Source organism: Gymnodraco acuticeps, unplaced genomic scaffold (assembly GCF_902827175.1).
Source record: "Gymnodraco acuticeps unplaced genomic scaffold, fGymAcu1.1, whole genome shotgun sequence".
Taxonomy (NCBI): Eukaryota; Metazoa; Chordata; class Actinopteri; order Perciformes; family Bathydraconidae; genus Gymnodraco; species Gymnodraco acuticeps.
This window is the reverse complement of record NW_022991216.1, coordinates 814,927-831,257: the sequence shown is the minus strand read 5'-3', so window position 1 is coordinate 831,257 and position 16,331 is coordinate 814,927. Positions and strand designations below refer to the sequence as shown.

The following is a 16,331-nucleotide window of genomic DNA, read 5'->3' as shown; positions in this document are numbered from 1 at the left end:
TTTATAATAATAATAATAATAACCTTTATTTGTATAGCACCTTTCATATAATAATTGCAATTCAAAGTGCTTCATCTCTTAAAATACTCACAGAAAATTGATATCACATAGAATACAGTTACCAGTAAAAAACATAGAAACAAATTTAAAATAGCATAGAATAGAAATATAAAAAAATAAACGATACAACGATAAAATTGTGCATTTAAAGGAGGATAGTGCAAATATAACACACAATCTGAGACCCCAAAACAATGAGGAAATTAAGCCAATTCAACCAGAAAACAGATACATGAATTATTCCCTTGGGTTTAAGCTTTCAATCTTCGGCACTTGTAGTCCCACACAGATGCTGTCCACTAGATGTCTCTCCTGTCACATGGAGCGTTTGCTGCAATAATGAGTTTCTGTTCACAGATACACTCTTCTCTAAGAAACACTCTGCTGTGATCTCCTGAAAACGAAGCTACAATAATAGAGTCATGTCTGTCTTCATAAAGGCAGCTGATGGGGGACAGGAAACCGGATGAGAGTATGTTAACGATCCGATCACCACAGCACATACAAACAAACAAAACAATAACATCATAGCCTCGAGGGTCCACTGCAGTGCAGTCACAGCCAAAATTCCCGACAAGAGACCACAGATGTGACTCACACAAGATGTCCAGGGTTATAATTGGACTTCCTGTTTCCAGCTACCCCAACCAGAAACCACAATGTCTTTATAATCCTATGGGATTTACTGTATGTCTATGGCATCCTGTAGTGAGTTTGCTTTGGCTCCATAAAACAACAAGTCTCTTTTACAAGATATTGTTTTTAAAATATTTTTTGGTTTTTGCATATGCATAAAAACAAAACATTTATTTTACTTTACTAACCTATCATCAGCTACAGTGGCAATGAGTTTGTGCATGTGTGTCTTTAAAAAAAACACATCTTTCAAAAGCTAGATTTAAAATAACAAATGCAACCTATAGAGTTAAAGTTACACTCTAAAATGATTGGTTCAAAACGTTCCAAACTCTCCCATACCGTCTCTCATTGCAGTACTATAGTTAGAACATTTGGGTTATGTATATACAGACTAACACTTGTATGGTTGTGCCTGTTTGAACTTAGAAATAAAGCATAACATAGAAATACTCAAGCATACTAAAGTATTGATTACGTTTTCTTACTACTGATCTGACATTATTGTATATAGCCTACCTTTAGTTTAAAATGCAAATACTAAATTACTCAAACTTTTACTACAAATGTTCTTACTGTTCACGACTGATTTGACATTATCATATCTAAACTTTGCTTTAAGAAAAGGTCTCTGCACCTAGGGAGCAGTGGAGGAACAATGCTTTGCTCAGGGGCCCCTCTGTCGTTTCAGGACTTGAACCGGTCCCTGTGGACTGAGCTACCCCCACCATACGTTGATGCCTTGAGTTCAACCCAAAGGTGTTTTGTCTTTGATTTCGTATTATATTATCTAAATCTGATGTAGTAAAGTTAAAGGTACATCATCCCTTCTGAAATGCAGGGAATCAGATATAAACAAGCACAACAAATGGGAATAGGCCACTCAAGAAAGTAGTAACATTGTTACTTTAAAAAGTACTTTCCCCTTTCTTTATTAGTAGTAAAGTAGGCCTATAGATATTTCACACTGCTAAAAGGTTCCTGAGTTGAGGCTTATGAAATTGTGTAGTTGAAATACTTCAACCTAAAGAACCTACATCAGACGGAGATGTGTTTGTTTGTGTGTGTGTGGGAGGAAACTCTTGCCTTGGGAGACCTCCACATCTTTTTGCATTCTCCCCCCCCTCCCCCCCCCCCCCCCCGCCACCTCTCTTCATTTCCTTTGGTGCTGGTCCTCCCCCTCTCGTTGTAAACACACCCATTGATTCAGTGAGGAGGACTGGGAGCGCAGGAGCCGCACCGCCACACAGGAGCCGAGCAGCCGCCTCCAAACAGCTCATCCTCTACTCTAAAGCACGTTCATTTTTACGCTTCCTTTATCTATACTGACATTTCCAGATTGTCTACACACTGTTGCTTGTTACCTGACAGAACCGTCCTCATCCTCCCTGATTATCCGCCAGCAGTTTATCGGAAATTATCAAGGAGTTGTGACTCCCGAGCGCAAGGCGGCATCGTGGCTCTGTCAGAAGTGGCATGTTCGAGGGATACTGCGGACCCAAATGAACTCCTACTTTCACCCAAAGAGGTAAATTGAACAATTACTCACATCTCCCGTTATAGCTTATTATTGTATTGTAACAGCATCCCTTTTAAATAAAGGAAAACTCCGGATCTGTGGCAGAGAAAGCGCAACAGAAAGCAGGCTTATGGACAAAAGATAATGCTGTTGACATTTCTTTATTCTGACAATATAGCTATCATTTGGTATCGATTGTCTTTATTTTCATGAGATTCCCTCTCAGTCCTCTGTGCTCTCTTCGGCATCTCATCCCTGCATGCTCGAGATGTTTTGCATGTGTTGAAGGCGACATCAGGTGTGACACGCTCTTCTTGGTGATGATCAACACTATTTTCTCATTGCAGGCATGGGGCTTTGGTACAAATCTTGCTCAGATGTGTGTGTGGACAATTGGGGTTGGACTATACATTTGAGATTAGGATTGATGCCGACATGCAGATCAATAGCTGCTGGCTGTGTCCCCATGTTCTGCATCTTGTTTAATTATTTAATTCCCCCTCCAAGTGGCAGATGCACAGATCTGGCCCACATACGCCTGGTGTTTACTTTAGAAGTCTCTCCCACCAATCCCTCTTCCTGCGTCCATGGTTGACTGTGAACACCTGGCAATGATTTTAAACAGACTGCAGCCTGGCCTCAGATAGAGAGACCAGAGGCGGCATGGCTGTTTCTTTTTTAACTGAGTGCTTAGTGAGTGTGCATGTATGTGCTCTGCTGCTCTGTGGCTGTGGATCTGTTTTCTGTGAGGATGACAACTCTCACAGACATCCAGCCAAGCGCTCGCTCTCACACTGATGGCATATTTTCCTCCTCTCAGGGCACGTCGGTGTGAATGCACTCTGTTACTGGGACATAACATTGATAGGGGAGTAACAATACAATGAGTACTTATTTTTGTATAGATGATAATGATTATAAGTATTGATTTGAGGTCTACAACCAAATGTAATTGGCATTTAATCAATATTTTCATCATTAATTAGCAATTAATCTTACTTTCTTGAATTAGTTGGTTAATGTTGTGGTCTAAAATATGTTCCAATTTAGTGGGTGATGTCTTCACACTACACATTTGTCTGACAAACACTCCCAAAACATAAAGGTTGTCCGACTGTTATGATATGAGACAAAGAAAAGCAACACATCCTCATATTTGAGAAGCTGAGAAGAGGATGTGTAGCGCTTTTAGAAAAAAATATCCAACCTAGTTCCTCGAAGTCTTCTCATATCATTTCCCTCAGTATTGCAACATGTAATACCATTGTAAATCCACATGTAAACCGAAGGGTGACCAAAATGTTAGGGTATTACTTTTTCTATATCAAGATTACAAACTTGAAGTAAGGATTTTTTTCTTATTTACGGCATTGGTAAACTTTCATTTCAAGAGGAGATATAAGACTGACAGCTAGTGACAACAGTTAAGCAAAGTTGTCAACAAATGTTTTCCTTGATGGTCCACAAATAATATAAATAATTTTCATTTGGCATTCATCTTCCAGGATTTAACCAAACAATACGAGATAACAAAATGCCAGAAATAGGGACATAGTCAAGTGAATTTATTTACTTTTTTCAAAATCGAAAAATATTGTTTACATTCACATGCATCACGGTTTAGAGGCTGATTAGAAACAGGATTATGGTTATATAGGTTGCAGTAATCTGATTTCCCCAATAATCTGTGTTACATGTGTTGAGTTTAAATGCAGAGGGATGTTATGCAGCTGCAGAAAAACATTTTTACACAACAGCCAATGGACGAACTGGAATACAATATAAACAAGAGTTACAAAACATTTATGATTTTTTATTCTGAAACTATTCAAGGTCCGATCAGATGCTATTGGCATTTATTAAATCATGCCTACAGGAGGGCCTATGCTGTGGACAAGCACATTTATAACAAAGGACCATTCCAATTGAAATGACAAATAAAAGAACACAGGGTTTTCAGGTCCTGCAGGTTTAGTTGTTAATCCAGGCTTTATCCTTTAATATGCAAATAGCATAAATCTCTGCTCTTCTTCTCTTTGTTCAGCTGCACTGCACCCACTGTATGAACGAGTGAGCACGTTCATCCAAGGACAACTTTGTTTGGTGTTAAATAAATGCAAAACACCTTCGGTAATGCAGACATGTTTTAAATAAATATGAAATCATTGTATTTTCACTATTCCTCCTACAAGCAAAGCATTATCATACTGCATCCTTTGATCATATCTGTTGATTTGTCCTCAACTGTTTCACTGGCAGAAGTGTTTATCTGCCGGTCAGATAGTGACCTGACGACTGGAGGTTATATTTGTTAACATGCTAATTATTAGTATCTGCAAAACCTCCTCCAAGTGGTGAGTTATTAGGGCCACTTATCCAAATCAAGCCACTTACAACTTACAATTAACAAACATGCATACTGCAGCATCAGTACTCTGTGTGTGTGTGTGTGTGTGTGTGTGTGTGTGTGTGTGTGTGTGTGTGTGTGGCCTAGCATTACTATACTTGTGGGGACCTAAATCTATTTACACAGTCACGTGTGGGGACTCACCTCCCTTATGGGGACAAATTGGAGGTCCCCATAAGGGGAATCATTAATTTTAGGGTGAAGACTTGGTTAGGGTTAGGTTAAGGTTAAGGTTAAGGGTATAAGGGTTAGGCATGTGTTGGTTATGGTTAAGGTTAGGATAAGTTTCCAGGAAATGCATGTATGTAATGTCCCCTGAAGTGATGTATACATGGTGTGTGTGTGTATGTGAGTGTGTGTATGTGTGTGTGTGTGTGTGTGTGGGAGGTGATGTTTGCAGGTGTGAGAGCAGGCTAAGGTATTCTCATTATAGCTGAGCCATAGCTGGAATGCAATAAATCCTGTTGAACCAAGGCTGCTTGGTTGGTTTTGTATTTAATCAACTTGTGATAAAGGAAGATCTTGCTCTTATTATTATCATTAAAGTACAGTGTGTTGGATGAACAAAACTTCTAAATGGAATACTTTCCAGAACTACATTTAACTTTGTTTAACCTAACTACTGCATGGCTTTAAACGGAATAATTATATTAAAGTGAAATTAAAAACCAACATGGAATTATGTTTGTTATGACATCAAATGAAATAATGTATCAAAAGTAATATGCTATTTTAAACCAAACCATGATAATTTTCGAAACCAAAGCTAGTAATTTTAGTCGTTTTTTGGTCTTTTTGTTTGGTTGCAATTTAAACTGTTAACCACTTGTTTAAAACTGCGACCATAATGAGATGGAGAATTCGTTTTTTTAATTAAAAATGCCTGTACTAAATGTCAAACTATTCCAAGTAATATTGTTTGAGGCTTTTCAAAACGTATTAAAATTGGCTTGTAAAGAATGGTAACACACACACTTTCTTATTATAGCACTTCCATAAGGCTGCAACTAACGATTATTTTCATCATAGAATAATCTGCAAATGAATTACTTGTTCCTCAAAAAGTCCAAGGTTGTGTCTTTGAATGTCTTGTCATTACAAAAACCAATGACATAAATATTAATATGATTAAAGCAGAGAAAAGTAGGAAATACTACTTTATAATACTACTAATACTACTATCTGAAGAGCTGAAAACTGCATTTTCTGACATTTAATGATTATTCGATCCTCAAAATACATGGTATTTTTCCTGAGAATGTACTCATGGTTGTAGCTTTATATAGAATTAAAACAAGTTATCTTCTATCCCTGCAAGCTTCCTGACCTGTTTTGAGTGAGGCTTAGCTTGGAATGCAATGCAAGTGGTTTAAATACCTTTTGCTAACACAGGTTGTGTTTTCCCTTTGACAGCTGCAGCCAAACGGCCAGTCTGGGTTGCAGCTGGTTTTGGAAGTTAGTTTAACTGGATTTCGTCATTTCCCAGGAACTTGTAACATAAAAATAACATTTGATTGAAGATAAAGGATTGAGCAACACAGCTCAGCATTGGATTTTTAATTGTTAGTGTGGTTCACACCTGATTGTCTATTCATGAAAACAGCATTCTGAGGACCATGAGCAGATGATGCAATGTCAAGAAAATGGAAACTCTCGTTTTTGCAGCGAGGTTGTAGATAACTTATGACATCTGGGAACTTTTGAACTCTTTAAATCATTTGGAGTGATTTACTAGGTCATTCAGGGACACAGTACCTGTCGAAACATAGTGCCAGACACTTTTGACAATTCTAGAAACTGGTTCGAATGAATGTGAGTTCTGAGCGAAGACAGGGCAAGGACAGTGAAGATAGGCTGTGACTTTCTGGAGGGGAGTGGAGTAAATTCTGTGCATTACTCAGAGGCTTAAAGGAGTCCCGCTGTCTCCTTCTCTCCTCACTTTATAAAGACCTCTGCAAAGAGAGACTTACTTGTAATCATGGTATCTCTAAAAGAAGGGGATTAGTGCTGCTTGGGGTTTGGAGCAGAAAAGCCTCTTGGTAGTGCGAGAAAACAATAGTTATCTACTTGACCTTCATAACTCCCAGGCGTCTGCTGTTGTGTAACTTGTAATCTCGGATCTCTTGCTTAATGTATCTCTGAGGAAGGATTGCAATACTCACCAAAAAGGCACATCATCATCATAAGATGGATATTACAGTTGCAAAACGCAATATTTCAGCATCAATATCCCAGTGTGATGGCTGAGATTAGGCAATAACACTTCTTCAGTGAATATAGATGGATCCAATATAGAACATAATTTCTCATAACACTATAATGATCCCATTTCCTTCCTTAAACTGTGTCTTGACAGGAACAGGTTTCTATATCATTATTGAAACTTGCTTCCTCGTTACGGGAAACTCAATATCATGGTGCTAAACTCACAAAATGTTCTTCACCTGGCAGATATAATTGATGTGTGTAATTTTACTTAGAGGAGTGTGCTCTCGTTGTCTTACTGACACATCGAAGGCACCCCTTTAGCTGATGTTGAAGGGGGTTGCACTCTTTGTTCGACTGTCTTTACTTTGAGTCAGTAAGAAGGACTCTATCAGCTTATGATCGTAGCAACTTCAAGATAAAAAACGAAAGATGATTGTGAATTCAACGAGTGAACGAGCACCTACAGTAAAGCCAAGAAATTAATTTGAAACCATTTAATTTACCTCCTGTTTGAAAAGGCAAAAACCACATGAACACAAAACTTAACCCGAACTCATACCAATCCTCTACTCAGCAAAACATTGAATAATCTTGTGTAATGGCAGTGTTTCCCACAGAATTTGACTCTATTTGTGGGGGCACCACACCTGAATGGACTTTCATTATAGAATGTATTTAAGAAATCCTGTCTTTTCTTTTTCAGGATTCAATGAAAATGTCTGTGTGTGTCCATGAGAACCGGAAATCCCGAACCAGCACCGGCTCGATGAACATCTACCTGTTCCACAAGTCCTCCTATGCGGACAGTGTGCTGATGCACCTCAACTCTCTGCGGCAGCAGCGGCTCTTCACAGACGTCCTGCTTCATGCGGGGAGCCGCTCCTTCCCATGCCACCGCGCCGTTCTGGCCGCCTGCAGCCGCTACTTTGAGGCCATGTTCAGCGGCGGGCTGAGGGAGAGTCAGGCCAGCGAGGTCGACTTTCGTGACTCCCTTCACCCGGAGGTGTTAGAGCTCCTGCTGGATTACGCCTACTCATCACGTGTGGTCATCAATGAGGAGAACGCAGAGTCTCTACTGGAGGCTGGGGACATGCTGGAGTTTCAGGACATCCGGGATGCCTGCGCTGAATTCCTGGAGAGAAACCTGCACCCCTCTAACTGCCTTGGCATGCTGTTGCTGTCTGACGCCCACCAGTGCATCAAGCTGTCAGAGCTCTCCTGGGGAATGTGCCTCAGCAACTTTCCCACTATTTGCAAGACAGAGGACTTCCTCCAACTGCCCAAAGATATGGTGGTGCAGCTTTTGTCCCATGAGGAGCTAGAGACAGAAGATGAAAGACTGGTCTATGAGGCGGCCCTTAACTGGATCAACTACGACCTGGAAAAGAGGCACTGCCACCTTCCAGAGCTCCTGAGAACGGTCCGCCTGGCCCTGCTGCCCGCCATCTTTCTCATGGAGAACGTTTCTACAGAAGAGCTGATCAACGCCCAGCCTAAGAGCAAGGAGCTGGTGGATGAAGCTATCCGCTGTAAGCTGAAGATCCTGCAGAACGATGGCGTGGTTAACAGCCCTTGTGCCCGACCAAGGAAGACCAGCCATGCCCTCTTTCTTCTGGGAGGGCAGACTTTCATGTGTGACAAGTTGTACCTGGTGGACCAGAAAGCCAAAGAGATCATCCCCAAGTCTGACATCCCCAGCCCCAGGAAGGAGTTCAGCGCCTGCGCCATTGGCTGTAATGTGTACATCACCGGTGGCAGAGGTTCGGAGAATGGTGTATCCAAAGATGTGTGGGTCTATGACACCGTCCAAGAGGAATGGTCGAAGGCGGCACCCATGCTCATTGCCAGGTTTGGCCATGGCTCTGCGGAGCTGAAACACTGCCTCTACGTGGTGGGAGGTCACACAGCTGCCACCGGCTGCCTTCCAGCCTCTCCATCGGTATCCCTCAAACAGGTGGAGCAGTTCGACCCAGTGGCGAACAAGTGGACAATGGTGGCTCCTTTGAGAGAGGGTGTGAGCAATGCAGCGGTGGTCAGCGTCAAGCTCAAGCTCTTTGCCTTCGGAGGAACCAGCGTCACCCACGACAAGCTGCCCAAGGTGCAGTGCTACGATCCGCAGGAGAACCGATGGTCTGTACCCGCGTCCTGCCCGCAGCCCTGGCGCTACACAGCCGCTGCCGTGCTGGGAAACCAGATCTTCGTCATGGGCGGGGACACAGAGTTCTCTGCATGCTCAGCTTATAAGTTCAGTAGTGACAGCTACCAGTGGACTAAAGTTGGCGACGTGACGGCCAAGCGCATGAGCTGCCAGGCTGTGGCGTCGGGAAATAAACTGTACGTTGTGGGTGGGTACTTTGGCACACAGCGGTGTAAAACTCTGGACTGCTATGACCCCACGCTGGATGCTTGGAACAGCATCACTACTGTGCCATACTCACTCATTCCCACTGCTTTCGTCAGCACCTGGAAGCATCTGCCCGCTTGAGCCCCAAAACCCTCTTCCTACACCCTCTCAATGAGGTAAGTTTGACATCTCACTTTTCTTTGTCTGTTTATAGGTCTTGGGGGGTAAATATGTAAAAAATAATTGGCATAAAGTTGGGTCTGAAGACTACACATTTCGAAATGAAAACAATCTAGAGTTTGGAAAATGAGCTTACCAGACTTATGTAGCCCATTTCTCATCTCTGCATGTGGTTAGCCGCTCAAGGCTACTTTTGCCAAGTAAGAAGAATGGGATAAAAGCTCTCTGCAGCCTTTTAAACTGCTCATTTAAACTGTCTGTCTTCTATATAATACCAAGGCAGTAACCGTTTGACAGGTTTTCCTTTAGCTAACGGTGCAACATTGATGTTCATTTGCATTCTTAAAGTGTGCACAGTTTTTGTTTGTTAATTAATTACAGCCAAATCAATGTGGTGTTTTTGAGGCAGATTCAAATATAAGTATTCCATATCTTAAATATATACAGTGTATTTATATAATAATAATAATAATGAATATAACCAAATATATTGGCATATATTTCATTTTCACACTTCACCCCACATAAACAGTATCAGGTTGGCAGTGATGCTTCTAATCTGGCAGAGATACAGAGATAAATAGGTCAAACATATCTAAAAATGCAATCCATAAAACATTGATGTAGGCTGTATTTGCAGATGTGTCAACATATATGACAATCTGTGATACCCTGCATTGATGTTGGTATGCGTGTTGGGTGTCTCATATTTTCAGAATAAGAGAAACACTGACAGTACGTAAGTGAGTATTCTCAGAAGAAGTGAGAAAGGAGCTCTAGCGGAGGCAGGGTGAGGGGATTCATGGGGGCTTGTGTGCGTTAGTTAAGTGAGTTATGTTGCTGTGGGGATGGGCTGAAGGACAGAGAGGGTAATTGAAAGAGAATAGGATACTTGTATTGCTCCTGTGGGGGAAATCCCTCTAAGAGGGAAATGGGGGTCTACCAATTAGACAAGCCACACACCAGCAGGCTACAACACCCTGGCAAGGATAATCCACTCTCTGCCGCCTTCCTTTGACGAGGTTATGGTCTTTACGGCGGTGAGAGGGAAGGCAGGCCGGCGACTCATGCAGTGTCGGAAACCATTCATCAGAGGTGACAGAGATGTGGCAGGAAAGGAAGTGAGGAGGGAGAATCGTACACCTCCTCCCCCCTCAGCCCTTGTTAGTGGTGGTCTGAACATTTCCTGTGATACTCTAGTGTCTCTTCTGCCTCCATGTATGTCTTATTTACCTCAATGTAACCCTGCTCTCCTGCTCTGATGATGATCAGGCCAGACGCATGTGGAGCATGGGTAGTCAGCTGGCAAAGCGGATCGTTCTGCATGCTGCAGGCTCATGATCAAATCAAACTATCGCTACACCCTACACTGTTGCCCCCAGACATACCCATGCAGGCAGTCTTTCTCATTTTGCTGTATTTATTAAAATGGCTCGGGGCTCTAAGCTCCTGAGAAAGCCAATGAGAGAAGAAGAATGACTACCCAGCTGTCCAGCAAAGGCACCGTTTCCCATGTGATAATGCCAGGAAGCAGCAGAGCAGCTTCACATACTGTGATGTTCCTCCACTCTCCACAGGATGAAATATTTGTTAAGACTTATTATTCCCTTTCTCTTCAGTGACTCATCTCTGAAAAGGAGAGAGTAGACTGAAGGTTTAAACTATCTCTAAGCCAATGCAACACAGTGCTCAGTGAAGGACATAATCCTGCTACTTATTTAACACTGAATTTGTTTTTGGTGCGCCTGCCTGTCATGGCAACTGACAGTCTCCTCACTGAAAGCGTTGAAAAGACGAAATGTGGAGGAATGGAAAAGAAGGCCGACTGTTTAGGAATGAAAGGGGAAGGAAGTATGTTAGACCTCACAGAAGGAGATCGTAGCTGAGAGAAAGAAGAAGTTCTCTCGGTTTTTCCCAGGGGAACAATCCTAACTTGTCTGAGTTACTTCCTTTTTGGAGTTTTCCCCCTTGGAAAGCATTTAGTGAGTTTTGAGAGAATACAATAACGAAGTATTTTTGACTGCCTTCTGTGTTGATAATGCAGTCCTATTTTCAGGGTGACTGAATGTAATTGTAGATGTTTGGAGGTTGAAAAACAAAGTACCAGACACCAAATACATGGCACCACAGTGTCTTTGAGCACCTGAAAAAGCGCTTAGAAATCAAATGTATTATCATTATTGTTTAAGAGTAAAACTAAAAATGCAATACCAGTATATCCAAAAAGATGTGCACATACAAGAATGTTCACACAGTATTGAGGTCAACAAAAATGATGGAGGTCAATACCATCATGTGATATATCAACATTTAAAGGCCTAGTAATCAAGGAGCCTGAGCCTTGTGTATTGTTCTCTGTTTCTAGGATTCCTTTTCACTTTGAATAATTAAAAAGTCACCTTTTAAATGTTGAGTTAAAGGCGTCATACCCATTTAACAAATGATTCTTTTGTCTCCCTCAGATTTCCCTGTTTTACATCATCTACTGGACTCCAACTGTGAAGAAGCACACATCCTCTTCCTCTAGAAGAGAAACTAAGCAGTGATGTACAGACACCCGCATTCATCTCGTTGTCGCAGAAGAGGCAGAAACTGGACAATAGCTGGACACTTTCACTGGAATGATGTCGTCCTTCATTTCCGAGAAAGAAGCTGAGGCATACAGCACAGTAGCTCGCACACACAAACCAAACAACCTGCTGCTTGTTACATGAGGCACAAACTACCACCTTGTGTACATATGGCATATCAGACTCCTGCTTTCATGCTGCCATAGAGGACTGCACACATAACACAGAGCCTGCATTTCTCCCATTTAGTCATGACAGGCTTGTGCGGATCTGTATTGATGTTTTTCTCCATGATAAAAAAAGAAGAAAAATAATACTCTATTCATCGAGGCTGCAATGTATAGCATGATAGATGTTCTACTTAGATTGAGGGATGGAGAATGCAATGTTGGTGTGCTGTGTTGGAACTGACTGAATATAGCTGATTTAAAAAAGGCACAATGAAGGAGCAATTCTCCCCCTTTCTCTCCTCTAATAAGCTCTTTTGTTTGACCCTTGTTTTTTCCTTCTTTCAGAGACGTTTCTTTTAACAGCTCTGACGCACAAAAGAAAACCTTTAAGTGTTCCTCTCATGAAGGCTTTGGCCGTTTGCTGTCACTTGCAAGCCGCGAGGTGTTGACGACCAACACCAGCTGAAGTTGAGGAGGATGGTGGGGAGGTGCTTGGGGTTGCGACCTTACATGTTTGCTGTTTTGCAGCGAAGCATTAACGCCCGCTGAGTGCCGGTTAACTAACCCACTGTACACAGAGGCGGTATTCATAAAGGAAACTGTCACATTCAGCTGTACACTTAACGCAGCTTCTGTTATTCTGATAAAAAGCAGTTGCTCGCCTGCTGACTCACCGCTTAACCTTCCTACAGCATGTCCACTCATAGTGATTCAGTAACTCTGGCATGAACCCTTCTCTTGTCACAGAAATATTGTCACCTTAAACTGAACTGAGAATGAATCAGTTTCTTTTTTTAAAACCTCACTGCAATGTAGTCTTAATTTATATGACAATGATGATTACTCTGTTATTTTAATATGTTTAATCCTATTTATTTCTTCTCTGCCTGCATTCTTATGTGAATGTATGTTCGGGTTGCGTCATGCATGGCCAGGTGTTGTGTTTTATTTGATCTCAGTCGGGCTGCATTTTGCACAATTCACTCTTTACCAGGAGGAACTTGTTTTTTAAAAAGTTAAAAGAGTGTGGAAGAGGAAGAATGGCTTGGATTACTGATGGGGTGAAGCAGTTTAGGCTGCTGCCCACATAGGAAGACTGAACGGGGTTGAAATATTATCCCTTTTGATAGGTTCTTTTTAAGCTCACAGTTGGGTCCACGGACTCCACGCCTGTCTTAAATTGTGCCGTCGGGGGGCCAAACAGTACCAACAAATCAAGAAAGTATCAAACCTGGAAAAAGTGCAGTATGTGGCCCTGTAACTAACCCTGACATGGTTCAGAGTGGGACATTCCTCCAGCTGTCTCAAGGACAACTGGAGGACTGTCACATGTGTTAACTTAACTCATCGGGGGTGTAAACCCAGTCTTCTTCACCATTAGGTTGAGAAAGAGTTGAATCCATTAAGCTGTGCATTGATAAGGGCAGACACCGCAGTGCTTTTCACCATAGTGTCAATAATGCACATTGAAAAAATATGAAAAAAACGACATTGCAAGTTCCTAAAGACCAAAAAGAGAGAATGTCTTAAACACTTGCTTAACGCTTGTAACTCAAATCAGTGTTTTCTGTCTGTATGTCTGTCTATAACTGCCTGAACATGGATGTTTTACATTTGAATATTAATGGGATCATTGAATTCAATGTAAGAGGTTATGTTTTGGTGGAATATGTATACATTTGTTTCGTCCTTCCTCGTGGATTCATGACAAAAATCAAATCTGTGGGAAAACAGCTCTATAAATTCCTGCTCTGCTCCTGAAGCCACCCAAAAGATGTTTTCCTTTTATTGGCAATTTCAGGACTTCTTTGGAGACCCTTGGGGCTTCATTATGTTGACCTCCTCCAACCACTGAGCACAGGGTCTCTGGCCCCACCAATCAGAGGAGCATTGCTTTCCCAAGTTTCCCTAGCAACAGCGAGCAATGAATGCCCCCTCAATTTGCACCTAATTGCCGAGTGGCACTTCTCCTTTCTACTCTTGCCCTCCACTTATCCTCGGATTCATCTGGAAATCCAGCTGGCTCAGATTGGAGCACAGTGTCCCGCTTTGCATAATGATGTAAAATTAGACAGAACTGACTGTCAATGTGTATCAGTTTCATTTTCTTTGTCATGTAAGAGTTTAATTTCTATTTTTTATGGCATTATTTTGTACATGTGATTTTTTTCACAATGTGAAATTCATGGCTAATAAACATAAGAGTTTTTTCCTCTTGACTGTAAAGCATTGTGTCTTTGTCTTCAGTATGGATATCATTTATGTTTAAAAGGGAAAAGCAGCGTGAACACAGCATAAGGTGCGCTCTCATTACTGCATGTTTCACATATTCAGGCAGCTTTGGAGTGAAAGCAGCAGCCAGGGTGTCCTGAGGTATTTAAGGCAGTATATCATGCGTACAGCTTTTGTTCTGTGGAGGAGGGACTGAAATCATCTTATCAGTGCCTCTGGCTTCTAAGCTTCCTGCACAAGAACAGGCGAAACACAGCCAGATACTTTTCCTTTCTCTGGCAAGTCACCTTGGCAACGGCAGCCTTTATCTGCAAACTGTGGGGGCTGGAGGAGAACACGACATCTCAAAAAGCACCTCTCTCCTTTCGCCCTCCCTGACCTGCCTCCCCTTTAACTGCCCTACACCCCCTCTCACACTTTCATCAGTGAAATACATCGCAGAGTGGTTCCCAATGGTGCAAGGTAACTAAGTACATTTACTCAAGGTATTTAAGTACCTCTTTGACATATTTGTACTTTACTTGAGTATTTCCATTTAATGCTACTTTATACTTCCACTTGGCTACATTTCAGAGGCAAATATTGTACTCCACAACATTTATTTGAACAGTACTCTCTACATATAAAAACACATGATATGCTGATGTGGTATAATGCAGTACTATACACGGTGTTTCAGGTATCTACATTTGGTCCACATTGACAATACAAAAATGCTCTATACTTTTAAAAAAACAGGATAATATAATAACCATAATAATATAAAACTGTGAAAGGAGCCATTCTGCATAACGAGTACTTTTTACTTTTGATACTTGAAGTATATTTAGCAGACAATACGTCCGTATTGTATATTATTCTGAATGGGCCATTGTGCAGAATGAATACATTTTGATGATAACACTTTTGTACTTTTTCTTCAGTAACATTTTGAAATCAGGACTTTTACTTGAAGTGGAGTATTTTAAGACCACTGGTTTAAAACAAATCCTTACTACCGGTTTAACATTATGTATACCCCACCTTGGTTTACCAGTGGTTTTACAACGGTCTTATGATTTGCATTCCTTGTATGAGGAAAAGCCTTTAAGAGGACACATTTTTAAGATCTTAAGATGGAAAATGTTTTCTTATTGGACAAGTACTTCATTATTCAAAATGCTAAACATTATCTTATTAGCACCTCAACTATGATTTGCTGTTCTTTGATATCAGATCTGACTATCTTTTGTTTTTCAGACACATATGTAGTTTGAAGACATCAATTACTATGTTTTAAAAAACATTTGACCAAAAAATAAGGATTAATTGCTAAATAAAGATGAAAATAATGATTAAGTAAAGGATTTGACTACTTCCTCCAACACTGGTTCTTCAGTTAGCGCCCTGTTTCTGACGCTCCCTGGTTTGTAAGAAGTCTAAGATCCCATTAGAGTGACTGTAGAGCACACTGCCACTTGCTGCATTCCTCCAGGAGTCTACCCACAGTTTACATTCCTCTCCCTGACAAGGCTGCTGACCGGGGACATGAGGCTGAGAAACACCAGTTTTACTGGATCCAGACCCTCATGCACTCACAAACTAAACACACTAACTGGAGGGGGGAGGGGGGATTAAACACACACTCTTCACTTTCACAATACGCGCTGACATGTTGTTAGAAATCTTATCTGTATTGTTTCAAGATAAGATTTTCTCAGGCGGATGAGAAAGAAAATGGTTGACATGCACAAGTTGAAATGTGGGAGCTCTGTGTGTGGGAGGCCCCTCAGAGAAACCCCTGTGAGATCCAACAGTCCCCCCATTAATCAAGACAGGAAGTTGGATTTCCTGTCCGTCAGGAAGAACCCCCCCCCCCAGAACATACCCCTGATAGCTCAACCCTTCAACGCTGTGAATCCTCCGGGTGCTGTTAGCTTATGCATAGCTTGGCTGAAACAGTCTAGTGTTTTGTGTGGGAAGTGTGTATGTGTGGTCGAGTGTGATAAAAACAATGTATCTACAT

General features: G+C 41.5%; 1 protein-coding gene across 1 annotated transcript; it reads left to right on the top strand.

The window, feature by feature from the left end:
* The first annotated feature begins 1,911 nt into the window (after window positions 1-1,911).
* enc1 (ectodermal-neural cortex 1) lies at window positions 1,912-14,320 on the top strand. The gene is made up of 3 exons (XM_034238973.1): window positions 1,912-2,224; window positions 7,534-9,350; window positions 11,817-14,320. The coding sequence occupies exon 2, from the start codon at window positions 7,540-7,542 to the stop codon at window positions 9,313-9,315; it is 1,776 nt and encodes a 591-aa protein (XP_034094864.1). The 5' UTR covers window positions 1,912-2,224; window positions 7,534-7,539; the 3' UTR covers window positions 9,316-9,350; window positions 11,817-14,320.
* The last annotated feature ends 2,011 nt before the right edge of the window (window positions 14,321-16,331 follow it).

Excerpts from the sequence above, each read along its gene's own strand:
- enc1 (XM_034238973.1), top strand. The coding sequence starts at position 7,540 with ATGAAAATGTCTGTGTGTGTCCATGAGAACCGGAAATCCCGAACCAGC.